This window comes from Hesperophylax consimilis, chromosome 2 (genome assembly GCF_061612785.1).
Source record: "Hesperophylax consimilis isolate HC1 chromosome 2, BYU_Hcon_1.0, whole genome shotgun sequence".
In the NCBI taxonomy this organism is placed as follows: Eukaryota; Metazoa; Arthropoda; class Insecta; order Trichoptera; family Limnephilidae; genus Hesperophylax; species Hesperophylax consimilis.
In genome coordinates this window covers 1,451,181-1,470,496 of record NC_142837.1, presented here as the reverse complement: position 1 = coordinate 1,470,496, position 19,316 = coordinate 1,451,181, and the positions used below count along the sequence as shown (strand labels likewise).

General features: G+C 35.0%; 2 protein-coding genes across 2 annotated transcripts in view; both read right to left on the bottom strand.

Moving 5' to 3' along the window:
- Mfap1 (Microfibril-associated protein 1) overlaps window positions 1-18,824 on the bottom strand; it is a 62,063-nt gene extending 43,239 nt beyond the window's left edge. Inside the window, exons 1-2 of the mRNA XM_089640815.1 lie at window positions 18,591-18,824; window positions 17,786-17,988 (exon numbers count right to left, since the gene is read on the bottom strand). Of these exons, the coding sequence (XP_089496941.1) occupies window positions 17,786-17,988; window positions 18,591-18,660 (273 nt within the window). The 5' untranslated portion in view covers window positions 18,661-18,824. The remainder of the gene's footprint in view (window positions 1-17,785; window positions 17,989-18,590) is intronic.
- LOC149425616 (uncharacterized) lies at window positions 3,527-4,393 on the bottom strand. The gene is made up of 3 exons (XM_089644184.1): window positions 4,330-4,393; window positions 4,163-4,240; window positions 3,527-3,806 (listed from the first exon to the last, which is right to left on the bottom strand). The coding sequence occupies exons 1-3, from the start codon at window positions 4,391-4,393 to the stop codon at window positions 3,556-3,558; spliced, it is 393 nt and encodes a 130-aa protein (XP_089500310.1). The 3' UTR covers window positions 3,527-3,555.
- Window positions 18,825-19,316: the final 492 nt, after the last annotated feature.

Below are 19,316 nucleotides of genomic sequence, written 5' to 3'. Positions count from 1 at the left end.
ATCTGTATTTAAACTATATTCTGAAGGACATATTACAAAAATAAAGTTGTTCCACAAAAAACATTCTTAAACATAAAAGATAATGCACTTAACTATCCTAAATGATACAAACGTGACTTAACCTGTCCGGTGGTATGACCGTACAGGTACGGTGAGAAAAAAATTCCTCGTAAGGAGTATGACCGTACCCGTACGGTTGCGCCTAAAATTAATTAATTATTGAATTTCTTCCGGAATACCGATAGTTACTGCCATCTAGGGACAATTTGTCATAACTTGCAAAAGTTTTTAGCGATTTTGGTACATTACTAACGGAGTTATTCACAATTAAAATATTCCGTGACGTCACCGTCTAGTAGTTGGGGGTAAACAACATTTTTATTGGGAGCGACGTCTTTTGTGAAGTGAAATTTGTGGTTTTTGTTTGTTTTTACACTGAATAACCTAATCGTCTTGCATTAAAAATTACCTCACGTGTTTGAATGTGAATATTTATTACATATATTGTACCGACAGTGTTTGTTTTCAGTTTGAATACAGTTTTTGACAGTTTGAACAAAATTCAATAGTGAATCTTAGTGCTATGAAATATTATTCGTTATATTGTTATTATCATTGACATTCTATCATTTTAGGTTATTCATAATTTGGACAGTGTTTTACTGTGATTTGACTTTGTGATTTGTATTAATAACTTGTTCAATTTATATATTTTACTTTTATAAAAAATGGTTAACCCTTTGAATGAACAAGACATTGCTGATATTTTAAGATGTTTACGAGGATCTTAATGATTTGCCAATACATTCGGATAGCTCATCCGACGAATCTGATACATCTGATGAGGATGAAACTCTCCCTAGTTGTTCAACATCCAAAAAGAGAAAAGTTGACCATCGTAAATGGGATCAGGGTAAGTTTACGCCCATTATTCATGAATTCGATTCAACTAACTCAGGTATAAGAGCAAATATTCTTGACTAATTCTTCACACTTGATATAGTAAAAATAATTGTCAGCGAAACAAATAAATACGCAGCAAAAATTTCTTTAGACATTTCTATGAAGTATAAAATGATGAAGTGGAAAGTAACCACGGAGGCTGAAATATATACATTTTTAGTCACGATTATGCTTATGGGACCTGTGGGAAAAAACTCGCTGAAGAAATATTGGACAAATAATCCAATATAATTGAAACACCTTTTTTTTAAGTATTATTTTCGCAAGATAGATTTTTTTTTTTGCTCCGAGCTCTTCATTTTTCTGATAACGATACTGCAACAACCGATAAATTATATAAAATAAGAAATCTTCTGGAACCATTGAAGACCATTTTCAAATCAACTTTTTACCCATATCAAAATCTGTGCATAGATGAGAGTATCTTGCTGTGGAAGGGAAGACTTTCATTCAAAATTTATATTCCCTCAAAACGACATAGATTTGGGATCAAATTGTTTGTACACTGTGATGCACTCACCGGCTATGTTTTGGATGTAATTGTGTACACTGGCTCTGAATCAGACATACAAATGAATCCCGACATTGGTATATCAGGATCAGTCGTTACCACTATGCTTGCAGATTATTTGGAAAAAGGTCACAGAATGTTTGTAGATAATTGGTATACAAGTTATTTTTCCCTGTTCGATTTCCTGCATAAACAAAAAACTAATGCATGTGGAACGGCTAGAGCAAACCGAAAAGATATGCACGAATTTGGTAAGGAGAATATGAAAAAAGTGAAAATGAAGTCTTTGAATTCGAACACTCTCATGGCGCTGAAATGGCACGATAAAAGGGATTTACTTATGCTTAGTAACATACATACAGATGCAATGATTTTTACTGATAAAATTGAATTCTCTACGGGAGAAAATAAAATATAACCAGAGGTAGTTTTAGATTATACCAAGAATATGGGAGCTGTTGACAAAGTGGACCGCATATTGGGCTTCGCAAGCAGTTCCAGGAAGTCTCTATAATGGTATAAGAAAATTTTCTTTAGATTGATAGACATTGGAACACTAAGACTAATATGCATAGTCGGTTCCTCGAGATTTCCTCCACTCGACTGTGACTCGACTCAACCTCAAGGATAAAGTTGGTATGCAGAATTGAAAAAACTATCCTCGACTTGAGCAAATTCCTCAGTCGAGTCGAGTAATGAACTGTCAAACTCAAGGTACATCGCGATCTACCTTGAGGCCTCCTCAAAGCTTGTTAACAGCGCGCAGCCACATTATTTCTGAGGTTAATTAGCATAATGAATAATTTCCATGATTTTATTGACTACATTTATGAAGATTTGTACCAATATCGTCCTACAAAGCGGTATTTACAGGATGCAGAAAATCCGCTTTAATATTTTGATGATGTGGAATTCCGAAGAAGATTTCGATTTAGAAAAGATACAATCATAAATGTCCTCTTGCCACTTTTGAATTTAACACCGAGTGCCAATAACCGAGGTCTTCCAATACCACCTCTGTTGCAACTTCTCATAGCAGTGAGATTTTATGCCACAGGGAACTTTCAGGTGAGTACACAATACACATGGCTAGGTACAACTTTATTTATTTACCTAGGTATTGTGATGCAAGCAAATATATGTATACCTACCTTCTAATAATCTATTTTTAACACAAACAATTTATATGATTTTGTTTGTTTGGTTTGCAGATTGTATGTGGAGATCTCCACAAACTGAGTCAAGCTGTGGTATCTCGAATAGTTACTAAAATATCTAAAGCACTTGCATTGAAAATCGGACACTACATTAAATTTCCCAATGTAGACGAGAGGTCAGATGTTAAAAGAAAATTTTATCAACAGGCTGGATTTCCTGGCGTTGTTGGTACTATAGATTGTACACATGTACCAATCAAGAACCCAAGGAGGGAAAATGGAGAAGTTTATCGGAACAGAAAAGGATTTTTTTCTTTAAATGTTCAGATTGTGTGCGGCCCACATATGGAAATATATGACATAGTGACAAGATGGCCAGGTTCTGTACATGATTCGCGTATATTTACCAACAGTCGATGCAGGATGCGATTTGAAGAGGGTGACCTAAGAAATAGTGGTATACTGTTAGGTGACAATGGATATGCCCAAACATCTTACATGTTTACCCCGATTCTCAATCCTCAAACACCACCACAACAGCGTTATAATAGATCACATATCAGCACAAGAAACATCATAGAGAGGGTTAATGGTGTTTTGAAAAGGCGATTTGCATGCCTAAGCAGGAAACTGCAAAACAAAATCACAACTGTTCCAAATATTATTGTTTCTTGTGCTATTTTGCATAATATTAGTATACAAACGAATGAAGAATTGCCAGAGCCACTAAGAGAACCAGAGATTGCCTTACCTGTGGTACAGGAAAATGAACGTGGTAGCATTATTAGAAATAACTTTATTATAAGACATTTTACTTAATTATTTTTAATAAAATTTCAAAATTTAAACACAATGGTTTGTGTTTTATTTTTTTTATTTTTTCTGTAGAACACAACAACAACAAAATAAATAAAATTTTAAAAATCATTTTTTTAACTTTTGTAACCTAAGTTCCGCCTCCTCCCGTTGGACCTGGTTTAAACGGAGAAGCTCTTCTGCACATTCTCTCTCCAGGCGAGCCTTATTGTACCTTTCTTGTGCCGCCTTTACTAACCACTCTTGTTCAGCAACCTTCAATTTATGTAGCTCTTCATCCATTCGCTGATTTTTATCATATTGCGCTTTTCTAAGGTTGAACTCTTCCGTAATAACACGGGCACGTGTATTTGTTGCACCTGAAATGAGTAAATACACAATTGCAGATTGATCACGTACCAATGAGTTTCCCTTAATTACTAATGTACATTAATAAATAAATAATACTTTTTTATTTTGGAAATTGTACACAGAGCGCCATCAGTTCTACTGTAACAACTACATGCTTGTGTTGTAGATTCTGGATGGTTAATATACCTTCTACATAAATACTTTTTCTTTGATATAAACACATTATAAATATAAACATCCATAAGTCAGGTAAAAATGTCAGTATTCATCATACAAACATATGACCCTAGCAGGATCATGCCCTCAAATATGACTACCTTTTTGTTACACACTGTATAATATAAAATAAAATCCAAAACCTCACCTTGTCTTTGAGTTGCCTGAGCACCATGGTCAGGTAATTGTGACTCTGGTCGACGAGGAGGAGATTCCACAGATCGTCCTGTCAAAAGATATATCTCATGTTTATCCAAAAGTTTAAAAATATATGTATTAGGTACTAATGACAAATATAAGCATAAATAAACTAACCAAGTTCGATGCTTTCTTGCTCAAGACTTTGACCTGGAGCTTGAACATGATGGAAATCTTGCATTTCATCCACCACTTCAATACCTGAAATGTTTTAATGATATTGTATTGAAGCTAAAAATTGTTTATCTCAAGGGAACTAATAACTCTACAGGGAGAAAAGTAACACAAATTACATTGACTTTCATCTAGCACAGAGTCACTGTCACGGACAAACTGCATCTCCACATCAGTCTGGTCTTGAAGGGCATCGTCAATGTCCTGGGAACTCGGTGTAGGTATGTATGCCCCGCCTCCAGTTTTCATTCGTTCCCTTTTTTCTAGGGCTAGGACTTGCTTCCTCCTTGTCTTCAAATTATCCCAACATTTTTTAAGTTGGACTTCTGTTCTCTAAAATAAACAACATTATTTAGGTTAGGCTATAAGATTATAGGTAGTAGTTAAATATATAAATAAAATTGTAAAGTATTCTACTTACTTTGCTGTTATTTTCAATAGAATTGTATTCTTCGGTAAGCCGGACCCATGCTATTTTGTTTACATTCGGATTTCCTGCCCCGATTGTTCCCGTGGTGTTCAATTTATACTTTATAATTAATTCCCTCAAGCACGCCTTTTCCATTTCACTAAAAACTTGCCTCCCGGCCATAACAATTGTCTCACTAAACGAACGAAATCAAATTAACCAAATTATCTTCGCACTCGACAGTTGAGTTCGTTGAGTTGAATAACAGAATTGACAGATAGCACCACAGAAACAGAACACAATCTCAGAGGAAGACAGCCCATAGATAAAAAAAGTGAACCATAAACATATTCTCTACAGTTTGCCAACATAATAATAAGAAATTTAATGACGTCATTCCTTCACTCAACCTCAACTCGACTTACTGGAGGTTCCTCACTGGAGGGTGAAGCCGTAACTGGATTTCAAGGGAGTTTTTAAGATTTCCTTGAGGTGACCTCGACTAAGGTCGAGTGGAGGAGGTCTCGAGGAACCGACTATGCATATGGGTGTAAATGCTTTCTTTTTGCATCGTTTGAAAACGCAAAAGGTTTTATCATTTAGCGAATTCCGGGAAAACTTAGTGTCTCAAATGATCGAAAAATATCAAACCCCAAGGCCGGCATCATCTGGAGGAAGGAGAGTAGTGGATCAACCAACTAGCCTTTTAGGAAAACATTTTCTCCTCCTGTACCAGAAACTGCAGCCCAAGGAAAGCGAACTCAACGACAATGCCATGTGTGTAGACATACAGCAGTTCGAGCTCAAAAAAGAAGTGACACGAAATATATGTGCACCGACTGCAATCTAGCATTTTGCGTATATCCATGTTTCGAAGACTACCATACGAAAAAGCAGTATTAGTTAGTGAAGACAATTTTATTCCTAAGATAGTGTACATAATAATTAGAATAGTGTTATTTTTATCGTAATTATTGACTATAATGAAAATACTGTGAAGTAATCTGATTATAAGTGAATTTGATTTTTATTAAGTAAACACAAAAATCTGCTCCGATTTCGATGGTTGGCGATTTCTGCCAAATTGTTTTTATTTTTTCCTTCTACGAGGTGGCATTTATTTTTTTGTATATTTTGATTGTTGAAAAAACTCCCTCCAGCGGGACCGTTTTCTTTCCAGAAACTCACCACCGGACAGGTTAAACAATACAAATATTTTAAAGGAATTATTTTAAGGGAGATGAAACTTTATTTGGGGTTTTTATTACTATGGGACAGGGGTGGGAAAGATATTGGAAAATATTTTTAGGCATAATGGTTTAACTAGGGTGATCATAAAATAGAGAGCGAACAGCTCTATTTGAAAGCTGCCGCCGCTTGAAGTAAAATGTCACGAATTCTTAAATCATAAATGATACACAAACAAGACAATATTTTTATAAAAATACCAGGCCAATGAATTGTTTTATTGTAGGGTCGAATCTTCAAATGTGGGAAACTACACTAACTTTGAAAATACGAACTGTGGGAACTGGCCTGAAGGCTAAATTTTATTGAGCAATATGTAAAAGTCGCATTCTGGAAGATCCAGATAATATAAAGTAATTTTAAATATATTGAATAGTTATTGATAAACTAACGTTTATAAGACAAGGTTTTATGCATAGCATAAAGGATAACAAATAATTATAAGCAATAATTAGTCATCCGAAATACTAATACAAATTGAAAATATCTCCCGAGTAAAAATAAATGCAGCCAACGGGAACAAGTCAAAAATATTTCACCAATAAATGAAGATATCATATGTCTCGACGCCATCTAGTGGGAAATTTAGCACTAACAAAGCATTTCCTACAAAAATAAAGTTGGTTGTTTACAGGTGAAAAAAAATATAATAAGCAGTAATGGTTGATTGAGGTACTAGTACATATTGAATCATTTGGCGGGTTGGAAATAAGCCGACATCGCTGAGTGATTTCAGAGCACCTGACCGGACATCAGAAGGCACGGGTGCAATTCCCGTTGGTGGCATTTATTTTTACTCGGGAGATATTTTCAATTTGTATTGGTATTTCGGATGACTAATTATTATTGCTTATAATTATTTTTTTATATTGAATAGTGTTTTTTCTGAAATAATTATAAATAAATAAAAGGGTGTTTTTTGGTTCAGTTGAGTGGTTTCAGTTTCAGCCTGTATTTGGTGTCAGTATTTCGTCAGTATACTGTTAAAACCAGTTAAATGACAAAATTTGTAAAAATCAGTTGAAAATGTACTTTTGTCTAGCCGCCATGCCGTTCTGACTGTTAACGTTGACACCGTACCGTACTACCTAGCATCATGGGGCGAGTAAAATCTATTACAATTGACGATCGAGTTACTAGCTTTAAGGCGATAAATTTTTTGTTAGTGGTTCAAAAGTGTTAATGTGTGGTTACTGTAATTGCCGTTTGGACTGGGAGAAAGTGGATACATTAAACAAAAACATAAAAACTTATGGGTATACTAACATAAAAGTTGTTGCCAAGAAGGCTGAAGAAGCTGGTTTGGTTCATAAACGACAGGCTACATTACAAGACCTGAACGAAAAATGAAAAAATCGAGAACAGAAAAGACTTCTTTCATAAACGACACTGTGATGCTGTGCATGAAAGCGAACATTGTTCTGGAAAAACTGAACCATCTTGCGATGCGAGAATACCTTAACAAGTAAGCTCTGTTCTAGGAATCTGGCCCTTAAATTGAGGATTACCAACATGGCAAAATCAAAATGACAGTAAATGGTCGTAAGCGGCTGTCATATCGTATGACGAAAGCCAATTTTAATTTAAAGTAATTAAAATTTAAAATGCAATATTTTCCATCGCCCTTAATGCAAAATAGTTATCTTTAATAGTAATTAAGCTAAATAAAAAGGTTTTTTTTAAAAAGTGTGTATTGACCGTTGTCAGTGGTATCCAATAATTATTGTTTTTTGTAGTGTAAGTTAAAATCGTGTATGTTTTTTTTTAATTTTTGCGTATTTGAGGTTTAAGTTGAAATCGAGTATGTTTTTATTTAAAATTTTTGCGTATTTGTAGTTTGTTGAAATCAAGTATTTTTTTTTAAATTTTTGCTTGTATTTCTAAAATGTTAATTTTTTTATTGTTTATGAAATTATGAACTTAGATTGTTTTTTGACTTTTGCGACTATCGAATATGACACGTTTACCATCTACTAATTCCTAATTTATTATTATTTGGCACAAGTATTAATTAGTTTGAAAGTCACTGACAGTTACATACCAGGCTTTGGGGATTTACCTACGGCGAAAACATTACGGGGAACACATCTAAATCACTGTGGTGAGCAAATTCGTGAGGAAGTGGGCCAGAATTTCAAGGACAAACCAATCGTCATCGTTGTGGATGAAACCACTGACTGCAAAGGACGCTGTGTCTTGGCAACCATATTTAGGACTATTACTTCTACTGCAAGCCAGGAGGTTCAGCTAGCTTCCTGCACCATCCTGGACAGAGCAGATTTTTCCTCATGTGCTCAAGCCATCATGGATTGTTTGCGCAGTTATGATATCAAGTGGGAAAACATTTACGGGCTTGTGTCTGACTCTGCTCCTTATATGGGTGCTTGTTTTCGGGCAGAAAAAGAGCGTATTTATATTTCTTAAAAGAGAATTATCCTGAAATGAACACGTGGTTTGATGCAGTCGAATATCTAGCTGAATAAAAGGATGCTCTCATCCATTTCATGAAGGAGTATGAACCCAAAAACTCGAGTATTGATTACATTTGAGAGCAGTTTGCAGATAGTAGTAGGGCAACTCTGATATGTATTCATTTGACATTTGTTGACGAAGTGTGTGGCCAATCTGTCAAATTGGTAAATGTATTAGAAGGGTCAAAATATCCATACGCTCGTTTGCTTTTGCAGGACTTGGTGTCCGTAAGCCTTACTTAAAAATTGAGTGATGGTGTTTTCCCTGCCAAAACCTTGAAGGCTGTGCAGGGGGGAAAGAACCAGGTTGTCTTAACCCAAATAAGAGGGAGGTGTCAGAAGAGTTCTGTGAAACTGGCATCTTATATGCTGAACCGTCAAGACAACAGCACTAATCTATTATTGGAGTACGCAGGTTAAATGTTTAATCCTGCGATTGTAGGTCAGAATGTCCAGCGATCAGATGCTATTCTTTTAGCAAGTAAAAGTAGGCTTGCACCAACATGCAAAATTAAAGCTATGAATGGGTGTCTCTACATATAAGTGATTTTAACAGACCATAATAGCGACGTTTTAACAGTTAAGTATTGACTATTGAAATAAGTCATTATCAGCTTTGATAAGTTGTATTTGCGCAAAACTATCTGACAGTTTGTCATTTAGAGGAATATTTCAGTGTTCATGAATGAAGGTACGGTCGCAAAGTTGCGACGATGCCATGTTTACTCAGGTTTCATACCGTCCTGTTCACTCTTACGGAATGTCTATAGTGCATGAGCAAGACAGAATGTGCCGATCGCACCGTGAGTTATAACACACCAATGTTTACTGTCACTTTGGTTCACGCGTGCGTCCATTTGTTTTTATATCCGTCAAAGGTGCCCAAGCCGGCTAATTGTGATAAATGCCGGTATAGATGCAATGATAAGTTTTCTTTGGATGAACTTATTACACTTTACAGACACTACTACTGGGAGCTTGACTTCAAAGGCAATAAATATTTCTTGTTAGCTAATGTGCATCTTCAAGAAACAAAATGCTTTCTGGTTGTAAGATACAAAAAACCAAGATTGTAATCGAAAAAATGTTTTCTCCTTAAAGGGAATGACAAGATAGCAGTTTGTCAAAAATTCATCGTCAAATATGCATATCGCCCGAAGTAACAAAACTAGCAATGTTTCTGCTATCGTGGTACGAGAACACGCCGTCAGATGGAATGCAGGAAAACACTTCTTCTTCTTGACATATAAATTTATTAATTCACAATATAATTGCAGAGGATCTTATTTTCCTCTGCTCAAACTTAAACTGATAGAAATAAAGGTCTAGTTTCCTTTATTCTTCAGTTTTCTCTAGGTTTACATAAACCTAGTAATTATCTCACAACTGACTGCGTAGGTACACATGTACCTACCAGTTATATCAATACTAGCTCCTGCGTAGGTACGTCTGTACCTACCCGTTATAGCAATACTGTAATACTGTCCTTTTTCTGGGAGGTATCTGTATTTAAACTAAATTCTGAAGGACATTTTACCAAAATAAAGATGTTCCACCCGCTCGTTGGCAAACAACATTCTTAACATAAAATAAAATGCACTTAACTATTCTTAATGATACAAACGTGACTTAAACAATACAAATATTTTAAGGGAGATGAAACTTTATTTGGGGTTTTTATTACTATAGGACAGGGGTGGGAAAGGTATTGGAAAATATTTTTAGGCATAATGGTTTAACTAGGGTCATCATAAAATAGAGAGCGAACAGCTCTATTTGAAAGCTGCCGCCGCTTGAAATAAAATGTCACGAGTTCTTAAATCATAAATGATACAAATAAGACAATATGTTTATAAAAATACCAGGCCAAAGAATTGTTTTATTGTAGGGTCGAATCTGCAAATGTGGGAAGCTACACTAACTTTAAAAATACGAACTGTGAGAACTGGCCTGAAGGTTAAATTTTACTGAGCAATATGTAATAGTCGCATTCTGGAAGATACAAGCAATAAAAAATAAAAACGCACTAGAAATTTAAGCTCAAGATGACAAGAGAAACCAAAAAGAGCCTCCACATAAAACTATGACGAACATCTTAGATCATGTGAGATCACACATTAAATCATTTCCAAGAGTGGAGCCTCACTGTGTGAGAAAATCCTCTTAGCGTGAGTATTTAGACAGCTCTCTCTTCATAAGGAAAATGCAGGCTTTGTAGTTGGATTATTTCAAAGGAATGGATATTAACGAGCCTGTTACAAAAATAACGTATCAATGAATATTTTCTAAAAAATTATAATTAAAGTTTCTTCGTACCAAAGAAGTATCAGTGCCTAATCTCTACTACTGTTAAGACAAAACTACAAAAAACACGTGGAAAGGAAAGATATTTGCAATAAGGAGAAGGAAAATGATAAAGAGAGATCGAACAAAGAAAAAACTTCATGTCGCTAACATTTGATCTACAGGCAGTTTTACAAATCCCAAGCGGAAAAGTCGGTCTTCTCTACTATGTAAGAAAATTGTGTGTGTATAATCTCACATTATATGAGACACCTGCCCCCAACAATGCTTACTTTTTTCCATGGTCCTAAATAAATAGAAAGCATGGGAGTTACGAAATAGGCTCTCTCCTGTACTACTACCTCAAAAAATAACATATCCACACAATATTAGGGATATAAGCCTGTTCCCCGACACATGTGGAGGGCAGAACCGGAACCAATATGTAGCAATAATGTTACTTTGGGTCGTACAACTTTTTTAGCACATCCACATAATTGAGCTGAAATGTCTAGAATCTGGTCACACGAATGTGGAAGCAAATTCAATGCATAGTAGCATAGAACATATTAGAACTCTGGTGTGTATACTATGCATGATTGGATTAATATCTTCAAACGAGCAAGATCACAAAAAGGGCAGAATTGACCAGAAAACAGTTACCGTCTGCCCATACAAAGTTAACGAAGTTCAAACATAACGATTTCATCGATCTGAAAGACCTCACTAACAAGGTTATGATGAGCAGAACAATGGACGACCAAGGTAACCAAATTAAATGGTTAAAAATAAAAAGAATCCGGTATGTGAAAGGAAAACTAACAAAATCTTCTTTAATTACTATACATCGGACACATTTCATCACATACATATTGCAGAAGATCTAATAGAAAGTTAATTACAAGATCTTCTCTTACTTCACCTGGCTCACAAATAAAAAGAGTTTCCCATATTATTCTCCGGGACTTGAAACAAATCTATGATGAACCACAGGCGATAAGTCAGGCCAAGAAAACTGACCTACTGAAACTATGTCACAAGGGAGTTAGATAGTACAACAGACTCCGTACTAATATCGATGTAAAGGATCAAGTTCCTGAGGCTGCTAATGCTGAATATGAGGATGAGAAAACACAACAGTAATTCAATCTTTCTTGCTTAATATTACCTTATAACATCAAAATATTTTATATTATAATCTTTTGAGTGCTTCATACGATTTGCATCAAAACCAAAAAAAAAGTAATTTTTTGTTTTGTTCAACATTTTATTGTTACACTCAATAAAAAATGAGAATGAGGGATTAATAAAATAATGTATGTACAAATAAAATCCTCTAAAGCTATTTAACATTTTCTTGAGCAATAAATTCAAAGTTTTGGTTTACATTGTGTACTGATAAAAACAGTTAAAATCTCACCCTTTCATCTTTGGATTTTTTTTTTTTGGAGGTTAAACAATGTTGTAAGATGAAATGATTTATAAAAATTGCTAGTTAATAAAACTATTGGTATAACAGCATTTTACATAATTGTAAATTTATGATGTGAACATGACTTTTAGACAGTCAATCTTTCAAATTGATTTTTCTCAAAAACGTTAATCCTGAATTTAATGGGTTTTATTAGTATACTGACGATATTATCTATTTCTGATCTCCCATGTTTTGTATCCAGCTTTTTATTTGAGATTTAAATGTTAAAATATTGTTGTGAGTTTTGAATGAGAGTTGGAATTATTTGTCGCTTATTTTCCTGATCACAGTTTTGTATCTAAAAAATGTGTCAAAAACATAGTATTTTGAATATAGGTCATGGTTCAAGGAATGCAAAACGAATGCATTTGGAACGTCTTAATGATGAAAATGGAGAAGAAAGGAAAAAAAGCAGTGAAAGTACTTTTTTGCTAAGAGATAGAGAATCGTCTGTTGAATGTGAGGCTCGCCTAAGTCTTAATCGGGATAGGCATAGATCCTAGAAAGCCAGAGAATCTTCCAAAATAGACAAAATAACCACCGGTTCATGAAGGTTTCTTATTTGTGTTCAAATAAAGTTAATGCTGCAATGAATTACGATTCTTTAATTGAATACAAGAATGATCCTGTAGTTTCAATAGGTACAATGTCTGTTGTCTTTGAACATTGCTCTGCTCTGAAATGGAAGGATGAATCTAAAGGTATGTGTTACTTGCAGGGAAAGGTAACGTTAGGGGAAATTCAAGGAATTAATTAAAAAAATCAAGGAAATCCACCCGAACCACTACACTCTTTTCCGACGGGTGATCATCCTATATCTAAAAAACGACGCGTTTCAAATTACCTCTTTTAAGAGTACGCAGGTTGTTGAGCGGGATTGTATGCCTACATTTAAAATTCAGGGGCATTTTATCATTTAGCAGAGTACCAATCATATCAGCACAATGATCAAAAATTTCTGCAAATTTATTTTATCTCAGATCCAGAAACACAAGCATCAACAAAGAGTAAGGCCACGTCCGCACAGGCAGGCGGCTTGCTTAGCGCCTAGAGTCTAGCGAGTCACCTAGCGAGTAGCTTAGTAAAACAAACGTACTAGAACACTCGCGACTGGCCGCACTGCGCGCTTGGCGTCTAGCTAGTCGCTATGCTAGTCGCTTTGCGGGTATCGAAGTGAACGAACGTGTTGGTTTTTTGTCACTAGGCGCGAGGCATTTTTGAAGAGAAAAATGGACGAAATATTAATTGCATCTGTTTTTAAAAGAGAACCTCTGTGGAATCCAGCTAATGAACTACATAAAAATGTAGTTGTCTTAAAAAAAAATAATAATAATTATGTCATAATTTTTTTTACAATGAGACGTTAATTATGGTTATGGCGTTGGATTATGTATACTAAGAAGTATATCAAATGATTCTCTGGGCTGGACACTGGTAAAATTCGTCAAAATTACGCAATTATTTATACAGAACATTAAACTGCCCATGACTTGACCGTGGCTTATTTATGTCATGAACCCAACATGATGGATAAGGCCGTGAAATGGTATATTTTAAAGATGAATTTTCTGTAAGTAGCAGTTTTAGAGCTATTTTTGAAAGTGACATCTCGTCAACTAGACGACAAGCAAATGACCAAGACACCTAGCGACCCACCACGCAAACCACCTTCAGTCCGGACACCGTGTATCCTAGCAAGTAGCCAGAATGCAAGCCACTAGGCTCTAGGCGCTAAGCAAGCCGCCTGCCTGTGCGGACGTGGCCTAACAGTGTCGCACAACCAATTGATGGTGGTTTGGTAAGATCTCTACAACATATGTTACATTCCCATAACAACTACACGCAGTCTTTCAAAACTGCTATTAAACCTCCGCATACCCAATTTCCACCGTTTTATAACAACGTTTCACGTTAACTCTTTAAGTTTTTAAGTTCCAAAAAATATATATTATTTTTTAAGAAAATATCTATACATTTGATGTGCCGAAACTTTAATTATGTGAAATTCCCGCGACAGAAAAAAATCACAGAGTAAGCTCCGAAGATTTTTAAAAACACATTTTGTTCTGTTATTTAATATGTTAAAGGCATGAAAAAATTAACAATATCTTTAAATGTAACTAAAGCATTTGTCAAGAGATTTTTGCTCTATTTCAAACGAGTCGTGTTTTATTAAATATTTTCACCATTTTCATTTAATTATTATCATTTTTTAATATTAGTGCGCCCTCTCGTATTTATATATCTCCCTTTCAAACCATCTTTGAACGCTTACTACTGGGCCTTAAGAGCGTTCCACTAGGCACAAGCGACTTCAATTTCATAATCAACACAGCGGCCGTCATTATGCCCCATACATAAGTTAAGTAGCAGTTGTGATAGCTGGAGAACAATTTGATAAAAGAGAAATTATATTTTGCAGACGTGATGACAATTTGCAAGAAATCTCAGAGTTGCTCAGATCTTATGACAGCTCACAGTATCTTTTGATGCTACATCGGGGAGAAAACGGATACGCCATTAATTTTTCTCAAGTTGACCCGATTAGTGGAACACCTCTACGTAAGACGGTTTCATGCATTAACTACAATCGTATACAATACAACAATTCTAACCCCTTACTTAGATATGGAATGTTAACAAACCTTGGTCGATAAATGTGCAAAATATCAAATCAGAGCGATTAGCTTACATCCCTAACAACCAACATAAATTGAGAGTAGAAAATTACATTCATCTTTAGGATGCTTTAAGGTCGAATGCATAACAGCAGCGACATTGGACAATTGGTTATATGTACTACTAAAAATCGCAGGACGCAATGACTTATGCCAGACATCACGATAAATCTGATCTCTTTATAACTGAAACATGTAACCCGAACTGGACAGAAATCAAGGAAAATAACATCATCTATTTACCTCCACAAGACAGTTACCATATAGTGAATAGAGTATTCCATTTAAAAGTACAGAAACTCCTATATGTACCTCATAAACAAGGCTCATATAGTTGTTCCACCGCGATGCCACATGAACGCTAAAGAATGACAGAAACGTGGTTCACCACATGTCCATCTGCTGGTGTAGTTAGTGAATAAAATTAGACCGGACCAAATTGACAGCGTTATTTCAGCAGAGTTACCGAATAAAGAAGAAGACCCAACCCTCTACGAAATTGTTAAAAAACACCTGGTTCACGGCCCTTGCGGAACCTTAAATCCTTATTCTCCATGTATGTGGGAAGGCAAATGTATTAAAAAAATTCCAAAACCATTCCAGAGCCTAACATCTACCGGCTATTCGGATATTCTAAATATCGTCGACAGTCGCCAGACGAAGGTGGACAATCTACCACTGTGCGAAACCATGAAATTGACAACCGGTAGGTCGTTCCCTATAACTCACTAGTTATTAAAATTTTCAACGCTCCCATCAACTTTGAGTTGTGCAGTTCAGTAAAATCAATCCAATACCTTACTAAATATATAAATAAAGGTACCGATCAAGCTACGTTCCGCATACAATCACCAAATGATATTTTGGTCGTTACATCTGCAGCTCCGAAGCAGTATGTAAGATTTTATCATTCAAAGTGCATGATCGAGCACCCACGATTGCTCACCTTGCCGCTCATTTAGAAAATGGACAGAGGCTTTATTTTACTTAATACAACATTAATGATGTTGTTACCAATCTGCGGCATACAACACTAACAGTATTTTTTTAAATAATGTGCGAAGACGATTTCGCAAAAACAGAGATGTATGACAAAGTTCCAAGCTATTATGCGTGGAATCAGACTGCCAAAACCTTCCAACGGAGAAAGCAAAGTACTCCAGTTGATGGCTTTACTGGAGTTAAAAAAACAGATGCTCTTGGGAGGGTCTAAGGGTTTTTATCCCAACAAAAGCGAATGTTTTTACTTGAGAATGTTACTTCTTGTTCTTGTTGTAAAAGGCCCAACATCTTTTGATACATCAAAACCATACAGGAAATTACTTATAATACCTATCAAGCAGCATGCAAAACATCAGTCTTTTGAAAGATGACTCTCATTGGGACAACACATTATCAGAAGCTAACGGAAAAACATTTCTAATCAATTTGCTCTTAGCCAAAGTCATATCTACTGGTATTTTTTTTTGTTTTCTTGAGGGGGAGGGGGTGTACAGCAAAATTCAAGAGGAGTTCTGCTAAATTTTGTGTTATGCAAATCAGTTCTTCAAATTTGGTTCCATTTACGAAATGCAACATAAATTAACCAAAACTTTATAAAAAAATGTTCTCAGCCAGGGTTTTCAATTACCCAAAACATTTACATTTTTTTTATTTTTTTTTAAATATTATTATTTATTTATTATATAAGTACATTTTTGTTTATTTGTTACAATATATGATCAAATATTTCAAGACCCCTCTTCCATAGAAGCATTAGCTTGTGGCTGGAAGAGGAGTGTACATTGTTTTATTACAATAAGTAAGTAATTAAAAATAAAATGATTTTAAACTTATTTGAAGTGAGTATTCTTAAGATTAATTCAATTGGAAACATTTTTATTTTTTGTAAGTTTGTCTTTAAAATATTTTTTCACAGTGTTTATTATTTGGAAGTTATCATTAATGTTTCTAATTTCTTCAGGTAGTCGATTGAAAAAAATTGTTGCCCAGTAAGTGTAATAATTTTGTGCAAAGGAAGTGTTTAATTTTGGGCATGGAAAAATATATTTAAGTCGAGTACGGTTTTCAGTTAGAAATTGATACTTGTCTTTTTCTTTTATGATTTTTCATGTTTCTCCATAGCCAAGAAGGCCATATGAAATTGATATGCGGGCCGCAATAATGAGACTGCAGGTTGTGCATCACAGGTTTGTGACAAGTAAATTTTTGCAGCCGAAAACCAAAACAATTTTACCACGCACAAGCTAGTGATAAAAAGATTTTAGTGATATTTTTCTTGGAAGCCTTGAAACAGGCGATGATAGTTATAATTGGCTGATTTTTTTGAAGCAAGAAAGCGAAATCTATAAAACAATCATAGATAATAAATTAAAGAAACACAAGTGTATTTTTCTAATTTCTTTTTTAATTGGTAATACCTACTCGTATTTTGAAAATATACTGATATCTGATATAATATAATCATATATAAAATATGATAGTAGAGGCATTTAGGTAGGTACATACGACTTTTAAAAAACCGATTTGGATGTAACGATTCGGCTATAAGGAGCAAATTTAGACAGTCTCCTCGTGCTCGTTATAACCAAGTTTGACTGTACTTGTATTTCCTTAACAAAAGAAAGTGGAAAGGTTAAGGGCGGCCTGTTTCTGCACATTCAAGGGTTTTTTCTAGTACCTTAGGGCTATTCAACATTGGAGCTCACTTGCGATTTGTACAGGGTGGCAGTTGTGTACTATAGACCGTATCTATTACAATCAGTAATGTACCTACTACATTACTATATGCCCTGTCCATGATCAAAATATTTTGAAAAAAATTCACACAATTTACCTCTTTCTCATCGTCCACATCCATTGGCTCATTGTTGAGATCCTTGATCACCTGCGGGAGGAAGTGATGTCTCTTCTCCAACTTCTGCTGGTCCATGAAGTCCTCCGCCCCGGACTCCTCGTCAGATGAGGAGGCTGGCGCATATTCAGGCCGCTTTCCAGAAATGTATCTCTGGACTTTTACTTTCTGCATAGACACCTCACCTTGAATGTTGGAAATTACGTGAATATCACAACTTCTAATAACTAAATTTAACAAGCGTACATGAGACTGATGTATTATGTTAATTTCGTAATTATTTGGAAGTTACACTTTGTTTCAACAATTATTACTAAGAGAAACGACTATCGACAAAATGGGTTCTTAGTTTGGGTTAATTAAGTAAATTATGTGTATTTAGATTGAAACGAAACTTTCGCTATTGTCACTCCATACAAAAAGTCCGAAATGGCGGTAAAGGAAAGGGATCGTGATAAAAGATAAATTTTGAACTTTGATAAAGGAGTGAATTTAGAATAGTGAATTTGGATAATCTGTGCCTATGAAAAGTGCGGCGGTCGGGAAAACATTTACCGCTATTGTTTTATTAAGTTACTAAATTAAACATTTCTCTCGAGAATTACAAACGGTTTGTTGTGGCTGATGTAAATAAACGCTTTTGAGGTTAAGCGAAGGAGTTATTACGAATTCATATAGACATTGTTATGTTAAAATCGAGTATATATTGTTAATAATATAGTATTATTAAGATAAAACCAACAGAATGTGGAGAGAAGTACTCGTTATGGAAATACGCAAGCAATACCTTTGTCATTCCGCACTGGAATGGCCCCAGCAGTACTTTGAATCCCCATTTGAAGCGAGGAATTATTCATCTTTTATCAACTAGAATAAACAAACTCACTAGAATAGAAAAATAGGCAAGTTAATATTATTCAGTTACATCGAAATCAAACCAAAATATTGAGAATTTAGATTTCGGATCTTGAATCTTGACTGCTTGACAGATTGATGCCATAAACAATAAACTCATAAATAAAGGCACTCACAACAAACTTCAATAAACAAGACGAGTATAGACAAAAATGGTTTCCAGAGAGACTTATTTTTGGCACTCTGCAGAGATAGTTGATTTATGCTCTGTGGTAGTGATTTGCAGGATCGAAACATTTATAATATTGATATGTTCCTAGGTATCTACCATAAATCAACTAGTATCTACGTGACTTGAATTCACGAACGAAGAATTACATTTTAAGAATAGTATTAAGCCAAGATTAAAACTAACCCTTAACTTCATATTTTTTTAATAAAATTATATTGTTTGTAACCATAGACATATGAATATTAGTAGACCTGCCCTAAGTGATTAAAAGCGTATTATCCCCACTCCCCATACCGGTTCCATTGAGCCGGCTGGGCTCGCGTATGGCCTCAAATATAATTTGAAAACGTGACGTCATCATTCTTGTGCGAACTATGGTCGAGGCATCATCGGTTCATTTTACGTAATAACACGGCAAAATGTTGA